Genomic DNA, 8,614 nt, shown 5'->3' on the forward strand with positions numbered 1-8,614 from the left:
CTATAAGCCACTGCACTTCAGCCTTCCCAAACGGGCACTTAATGGTTTTATCTTTCTTTTTATATTTTGAAAATCCACCATTTGGTTGATAATACAGGTATTATGGTGGCTAAAGGGCATATGTGAAATATGGAGGATAATAAGCGCGATGTGGACAAAGAAACAATAAACAATTAGGTCCCTCGTCAAATGACCTAGATCCACAATAGTTTCAAGAACTTGTTCCCAAAGGATTTATGGATTTATGGATTCAGCAGGAATGAAATTTCATTCCCAAGGGAGAGGGAGGGAATGACTATTCCCTCAAATAGAGGAATGCCATTCCACCAGGAATGGGAATGGGATTCCGATTCTACCCAACTGAACTGTTGGAATTGGAATAACCCATTTCCATTCTGATTCCGATTCCAGACCCCTGTTCCCATGATCCAACCGGGCGTTATATTTTAGGATAACTAATGGTAGAAACAGATTTTGTTATTTTTTTCTCGCTCAATGATTCTATTAGTTTTTAGGTTATTAGAGAAGATCAGTTACAAGAAAATACTATGAAAATTCTAGTTTGTAGCTTTTAAGTAAGCATATCATGTCATTAATAAGTTTCATTTGCGAGCAATATACACTAGAGTAAATTTTGAAGAGTTAGGTTTGTTTTCTAATGCATCACCATTCGCAATTAAAATAATATCAATCCCTTTTTCCTTTTAGAATACTAATATTCATTTATTGATAAAAAAATTCTAAAATCCATTTAAAGGTGGAAAATACAACCAAATATAACAAAAAAGGGAAGCGCAACGAAAGATACTAGGTTTTGGCTTATTCAAAGACTAGTAGTGGCCCGTCAATGAGGACCGCTTTTTAAAAATGTGTTTTTAAGGGGGAAATAGTGATTCGCCGAAGTTTTTATATATTTGTAGTTCTTTACATATAAAATAGTAGAAAAATTAATTTTCTTTTCCTTTTCAGTTATTGAGCTTCAAATTTATTACTTTTTATATAGCCAAAAAATGTGCTTAAAATCAATAATTAAGTTAAAAAACAATTTCAATATTGAACAAATGGAAATAACTAAAGCCTCATGTTAAGTGCTTTATATTGTTGAATCAGAGGAATCCATGAAACAAATATACATTAAATTAATAAAGTAAGAGAAGCCTAATAACCCATGGAAATGAGAAATGCTTTCTTTAGACTTTTCTATAAGAAGAAAATTGGTTCACCCCCATGCATTGGTGGGCAAATTTGGGTTTTAACAATAATTTGGGTCAAAGATAGGGTTCATATTTAGGTTGGCCCTTAACTCAACCCATCTAATGAACACCTACTTTATTAGATAGAGCCAAAAGAGACTTAAGAGGAAAAGAGGGATTTAATGGGGGAGAGGAGATTTTACAAACATGGACTATTAAGGAGAGAGAGAGAGAGAGAGAGAGAGAGAGGAATGCTTTGTTATATTTTTAATGATTTCATTTAAAAATAAATATGCACATGTGTGAGAAAGGAAGTAGGGGAAGAAGATGTGAGCTTTGTGGTGAGAGGACCCCTCACCTCCCCTTTTTCTTTTTTCTATTATATATATAGATAATAAGACCACGTTTGGGAGTGCTTCTATAATGGGCTTTTGCGGCTTTTCATGTTGGTGTAGCCAAGAGCCAATAAAGAAATGTTTACCAAATGGGATTTTTTCATCTTAAAAGCCCTATAGAAAAATGTTAAAAACAAACCTGTTGATTAGATTTTGTGTTAGCTATATTGAAGAAAAAGCTGGTGCAAAAAACACCCATCCAAACACTAAAATAACACCTTTTCAAATAACATTTTAAAAAATGTGGCATTTCTAGAAGCCTATTTAGATGAAAAAGCACTTACAGGTGCTATGTAAGAATTACAAAGTTTTGGAACGAATCGAATAACCCAAAATAATATAAATCAATAGCAACAAAAAAATAACCTAGCTAATTGAGGAACAATGCATAGGGATGCAATTAAAGATAGTGCTAAACTAGTCTTAGAAGTAAAAAAAAAATGTTTTTCTTCTTGTGTCATTTTGAATGGGATGCTAAGTATATAGGATAATTTTTTTTTTTGAACATGGCATTCTATGTAAAGGTCTAAAATGATCTATCTCAAGGAACTTATTTATATGTAGCTATCAAAGAAAAAAAAACTATTTTATATGTGCATTAGTAATTTAGTTGTCTTACATAGAACCGATATATATATATATATATATTAAGAAATATTAGTTACAAACAGTGAAATGAATTTGGTTTCACAAGATTTTATTAGTTATAGGCATTAATTTCTTATACATATATTACTTATAAGATAATAAAAACTGTTAATCATAAGAGGGGGGCTATCTACTGATACAAGTGAATGTACCAGATCTAGGAAATGAGGATTCAAAGAATCACACAATCAACTAATAACATAAACGGTTTACTAAGCACCTGTGATATGATCAGTTTCCTTTCTTATTGCCAAATTCTCTGCTCACTGCAAACCATAAATTACCAAACTAATAATAACAATGAAGTAATGGTATAGCATTTTACACCTACAGTAAGGGAGAGTTGGAGACTAGCTAGAAGACTAGTTCAGTGTTCTCAGGCAGTCAGAGTAGATAAGAAGATAAACACCATTAATATTAAGATTGGCTAGCATGTTAAGTTCATGGTGAATTGTGATAAGATAGTAAGAGGCCAAAGGCCAAGCATGTGCACATATTATTACACATTTCTCCTCTTGTAAGTGCTGTTTTGTAACAGTAGATAAATGGAGTTTAGATAATAAGCTACAGGAGTTGGATTCCATGCAATATTGTTAGGCTATTTGCTTTCCTGTAAATTGGGCTGGATTGGCTGCACACGGAAGGCCAGAGGCATTGATGATGAAGAATAGTTCCTTCCTTTCTGATGATACCCATTTTCCATCTCCCTCACACCATTGTCAATTCCCATTTGTTGGTGATGCTGCAGAAATAATGAAAAGATTCAATTAAAAAAAGGGCATCCAATTTCAATAACCACTTAGATCACAATCATCAATTTTTGCAACTTAGATGGCGCCGCTTGCTTGTTTAATTTAAAAAAAAAAAACAAGTGCAAGAATACATGCTATACATGTGTGCAAGTAAAGATAAAAGGGTATGTAAAAATATAAATATTAACCTTACATGATATGAATCATATGATACATTGATTTAAGTTTTATGAGCTGCATGGAAACCAAGATAAGTATCTATATTTTATAGTATAGGTATGGATACTCAATGGCCAAGATGATCAAAAGTAGTGATCAGAAGTAATGACACCAAGATAAAAAACCAGCTGATTGGCTTAGAAGAGTCTTGACCTTGTTGGAAGACTAGTAACAAGAAGAGAATAAATAGTTTCAGTATAAAAGCTTCCTAAACAATAACAATCTTTCACATGGCCAACTAGTTTCAGTATAGAAGGATCACAGACTTCCTTTTTCTGCCTTATCTTGTTACTTGGATACCCCAAGGAATGGCATGGACATGGTATCAGAAATGGAATTTACACTAAAAATTGAATGATTGATACAACACTATATATACAAGATATATATTTGGGGTATCATAGCACCTTATTATTACTATTCATGGTATAAATTTCATCCCAAAAAATATATTTCCAGCAGCATATATTTTAATTTCTGTAGGTCATACCCTCTATTTTAACTGATTAGGATGATATTTCCCTTAACCACAAGATGATTGTCTTTTAGAGAGGTCAATGTAATGGTATTTCCATTATAGTGATGTATGTCAATGAATAAATTTCCATTGCTACAAATGATTTTGTAATCTGAAGTCTATGTTATATATCATAGTTAAGGGTGTCGATTGGACTGGATTTGGTCCGATTCGATCCAGTCCAATGTGAGTCCATTACAAATGGACCAGGTCCAATCCAATCCAATGAATAATTTGGAACATTTTGGACTGGTCCAATTCAATCTTTGGATTGTCCAATTTTTTCAAATTCATTTTAATTTAGATTGGTTTCAACCCAAATCCGGTCCATTGACACCTATATTCTTATCTTATATCAATGGACAGGATATTGGCTTAATCCAACCATATCCAATATAAATTTATTATGGACGGACCAGGTCCAGTCCAATCTAATAAATATTTTGGACCGGATTAGTCCAATCCACTGTTTTTTTGGTCCATCCAATCTGTCCAAATTGATTTTGGACTGGACCGGTTCATTGACATTAATCATAGTATGGGGAATATTATTGCTGTTTATGATTTTCATAAATTTTCTTAAAATATTTTGTTAAATTTTATATGCACATGAATTTAGGTATATGTATCCTCTTTTCTTATTTTGTTTTTTCTTTTTACCTTTTACCTCTTTTTTCTACCACACTCTAATCACCATATTCCCTCTCTCTCCAAACTAGCTTTCTTCCAGTTTCTAAACTACTTCCATACTTTTTCTCCGCCACCTTTCCTCCTCATATTGCTCTCCCTTATATTTGAGTTCTCTTCACAGAAATAAAACCTCTAATCATCTTATATATTGATTTTTTTTTCATTTTTTTAAACTAATGCAAATGCATCCATGCCTCCTTTTAATACATACATGTTTATCTTGGTGTCATGTAGATTACAAAAGTTTTGTTTGTTCATCCAAATTAGATTGTAGGTATTGATCAAAATAGATTTAGGGTTCGTTTGGTTCACAGTCGGAATTGGAATGGTCTATTTCCATAGTTTGTTTGGTTCAAATAAAAATGAAAATGATAATTGAAATCAACAGAAATAAAATTTCATTCCCAAGAGAGAGGTAGGGAATGTCCATTCTCTCAGATGGGAGAATGCCATTCCAACAAGAATGAGAATGAATTCCAATTCCACCCAACCAAACAGTTGGAATCGGAATAACCCATTCCAATTCTGGAAACCAAACGGGGCCTTAGAATATATGGGTCTAATTTAATTAGTTTTCAACTCAAATAATAAACCCAGTTCAAAGGCTTAACCTATAAATTAAACAGACCCAGCTTACTTCTCAGACTTGCCACATACGTATACGTATAGTTGGCCCGTCATGGTGGGGTCATTAAATGGTTTATGCCTTTATGGCTTTATGCTACAAGATGTAGACATAGCTGAGTCTCTACGTAGTCATTTTTTGCTCTGATCGATTGACAGATTGATGGGAGGAATGGACTTTATGCAGAGACTATGAGTTTTCTATGTATGATGATGATATGCCTACCAAGATAAAATTGAGGCGATTGTTATCTTCCTCCAGCGTTCTTCCCTGCAGCGATTTGACCAAAAAGAAGTTAGGGAAATGGCCAATCTTTCACATCTATACAGAAAACTCATCATCAAGTCTAAACACCATAAACAGAAATGGAGTCACAACATGCAAAGGACGAGTGTAAGATAAAGAGAATTGCATGCAATCAATCAGTAGAGTACGGCTATGGATTTTGTCTGATCTTGATCACTCACATTCTTCTCCAGCATCTTCAAGTACTCCATCTGTCACAGAAAAGGAAATGGAGATGGAAGATGAGATCTTGTCTCCGGATGGTCGAGCATAACCAGAGCTGATCGATTGTTAAAAGAAAGAGGACGTTGAAAGAATAACAAAGGAAGAGACTTATTGCCTGTTTGGCGCGGACATTGACCAGACCATTCTCGAGAGCTTCTTCAATGGGGATAAGCTCCTTCGGGGTCAGTGAATTGATATCCTCACCCTTCAAGTGCCTGAGAAAAAACAAAAATGATGATAACTTCGTTAAAATGGAACCCCACAACTGACATGATCAAAGAAGAGAAAGTTTTAGTAGGGAAATCGCTTTACCTGAGCTCGATCTGCATGGCGTCATTCTCTTTCTTGATTCTGTCTATTTCGTTGCTGAGAAACTGTTACACAGAGAAAGATTTCACTGGTGGATCTCTTTATGGAAACCATGTTTCATTTCTTTCCAGTGTGTTTTGTAAAGAAAATTAAAGAAAACCACTTGCAGATGGCAGATCTGTTCTCTGAATGTGTTTCTTAAGCAAATACCTAGATGGGTTGTTTTTCCTCACTTAGATCTTGAAGGAAGACTAGGCATTTCGATTTAAAAGCCAGATACTTTTTGAGATGACAGAAAATTTCCAAGGAATAACAGGGAGAGAGAGAGAGATAACCTCATGCTTTGCATCCCACAATCTCTTGCCAGAAGACTTCTGGTATCTATCCAGGAGCTTGATCAGCCTTAACCCATCAAAAAGAAAAATTAAAGAGAACAAAAAACAAACAAAATCCAACATGGGAAAGAGAAAGGGAAGAAAAAACAAAAGAAAGAGGGGAAATAACCAACAAATGAAGTCAAGGAGAAGATCGGGAAAATATATGAAGAAGATAACAAGAGAAAACACTTCCATACGTGGTGTTAGGGCTGCAGTACTCAGACATCTTGCCAGTGCTAGAGAAGATAACAAGTGAAACCTCAGCGTCACAAAGAACAGTGATCTCCTTAGCCTTCTTCATGATCCCATTTCTCCTCTTCGAGTATGTAACCTGCCTGTTTGTTGAATTCTCTATCCTCTTAATCTCAATCTTCCCTCTCCCCATCTCTCAGCTCTCAGCACAACCCAATCTCTGCAACACTTTTGTTCTTCTTCTTGTTCAAAGGGCAGACAATGAAGAGATGATTGCATCAAAAGAGAAGGAGATAACAGAGGAAAGTAATGGAAGAACATTCTATTCTGGGTTTGGAGTGAATCAACTTTCGGAGCGGTTCAGAATCGATGGTTAGTTTAAGGGTTGTTGACAAACACAACACTTGAAAACCTCATCTCCTTAACCTTTGGTCTCTTTACTGTAAACTGTGAAGTACAATGAATATTAATTACTGTTTTTTAGGGTTATCAGTTAATCAAATCAACTGAAATATAGAGACAAGACTTGGGCGCATTTGATACGTAACATGGTCTTTTACATGTCGAACAGATACACGTGTCACTCCCAAAGACTCACACAGGGTTTGTTTCGAGCCATTGAACTCTTTTAGTGCAGCAACCAGATCTTAACCATGAATCAGAACAAGTGTCAAAGAGCTGAGAAAAGGGTTTCTCGTTAGGAATTGGAGAACAAAAGAACAAACGAGAAAAAGGGAACCAACCAGGGTGCGGCACGCGTACTCGGGCTGAACAGTGAGTACAACATGCCTGATCGGTGAACCAAACAGTGATTTAACTGTTCACTGAGTTTGTTTTCTAGAGTTTAGTAAATACTCTTAACGCGATGGGGATGGGGATGAGAAAAAGAGAATATTCTAAAAATATTCTCTTTTTTCATATTTGGTTTTAGGGGAAGAGGGGGATGAGGCGAGAAAAGTGTGGGATATTAGATCTTAAAATCATAGGTTTGGGGTCACACCACCAGCGGAAAAATGTAAGAAACCATTGCTTATTCTCTATTTCGGCGAAACCAGCGACGACAGCACCCCTCCCCATTCGAACTTAGAAACAGAGTAGCAGCGGTGGCACCCCCTCTCAGCCACTCCCTGCCTCCCTCTCTCCTCTCTTCTTTTGGGTTCGTAGAATGGTAGAACTTAGATCTGGGTTCGAAGATACAGATCAGAGACACTCCCTTCCTCTCTCCTCTCTTCTTCTCTTTCTTCTTCTGGGTTCGGAGACACAGGTTTGGGTTCATAAACACAAATCTAAGTTCTGACATGGTAGAACTTAGATCTAGGTTTGTAGACACTGATCGAAGACACTTCCTTCCTCCCTCTCTCCTCTCTTCTTCTCTTTCTTCTTCTGGGTTCTCAGATATAGTCGTAGACACAGATTTGGGTTTGCAAACACAGTGTTTTCTTCTCCCTCACCTTCTCCTCTCTTCTTCTCTTTCTTCTTCTGGGTTCTCAGATATAGTCGTAGACACAGATTTGGGTTTGCAAATACAGTGTTTTCTTCTCCCGCACCTTCTCCTCTCTTTTCCTTGAAACAGTGTTTTCTTATTATTTTCTCATCTTTAAAACCAAACAATGGAAGAGCAGATTTTTACACTTTCCCATCTCATCCCATACCATCTTTTCTCATCCCACCCAAATCTTCCCACAAACCAAACGGAGCATAAGGAATCAGTTTGTTTTTCATTATTTATAACTAATATTATTATAGTATCTACAAATTAATTAATAATCTTTAAAAAATGGGTGTTTTATTGAATATTTATATACTTAAATACTTTCACGCATACACACGCATAATAATAATAATAAAATATCAATAATATCAGGTCAATCTGAGACATTGAATTAGTAAAGTATATAAGAAATTTCCTTGATAAAAATCATTTTAGTTCTTTTTTACATAAAAATATCATATTAGCCTTTATTTTCTAATTAGTATTTAATTTCTTAGAAGTTGACATCATAAGATAATAAAATAAGGTGAAGGCAACAATCTATATAATTTATATACTGGGAAATATCACTAAATCCACCCCACAAATTTTTTACTTCACCCTATACTCACAACAATTTAAAACTTCCTAACACCCTCTTGTATTGGCATCAATTACCCAGTATCACTCTTCGCAACTGTACGATGAAGTAAAAA

At 35.1% G+C, this 8,614-nt stretch overlaps 1 protein-coding gene across 1 annotated transcript; it reads right to left on the reverse strand.

Moving 5' to 3' along the window:
* Positions 1–2,626: 2,626 nt before the first annotated feature.
* On the reverse strand, positions 2,627–6,703 carry PI (K-box region and MADS-box transcription factor family protein). Its single transcript, XM_010270775.3, has 7 exons — positions 6,433–6,703; positions 6,194–6,260; positions 5,862–5,923; positions 5,665–5,764; positions 5,507–5,536; positions 5,265–5,309; positions 2,627–2,978 (listed from the first exon to the last, which is right to left on the reverse strand). The coding sequence occupies exons 1-7, from the start codon at positions 6,618–6,620 to the stop codon at positions 2,835–2,837; spliced, it is 636 nt and encodes a 211-aa protein (XP_010269077.1). The 5' UTR covers positions 6,621–6,703; the 3' UTR covers positions 2,627–2,834.
* Between the last annotated feature and the right edge of the window lie 1,911 nt (positions 6,704–8,614).

The sequence above is a fragment of the Nelumbo nucifera genome, chromosome 1, assembly GCF_055504915.1.
Source record: "Nelumbo nucifera cultivar China Antique chromosome 1, China Antique-T2T, whole genome shotgun sequence".
Classification (NCBI taxonomy): domain Eukaryota; kingdom Viridiplantae; phylum Streptophyta; class Magnoliopsida; order Proteales; family Nelumbonaceae; genus Nelumbo; species Nelumbo nucifera.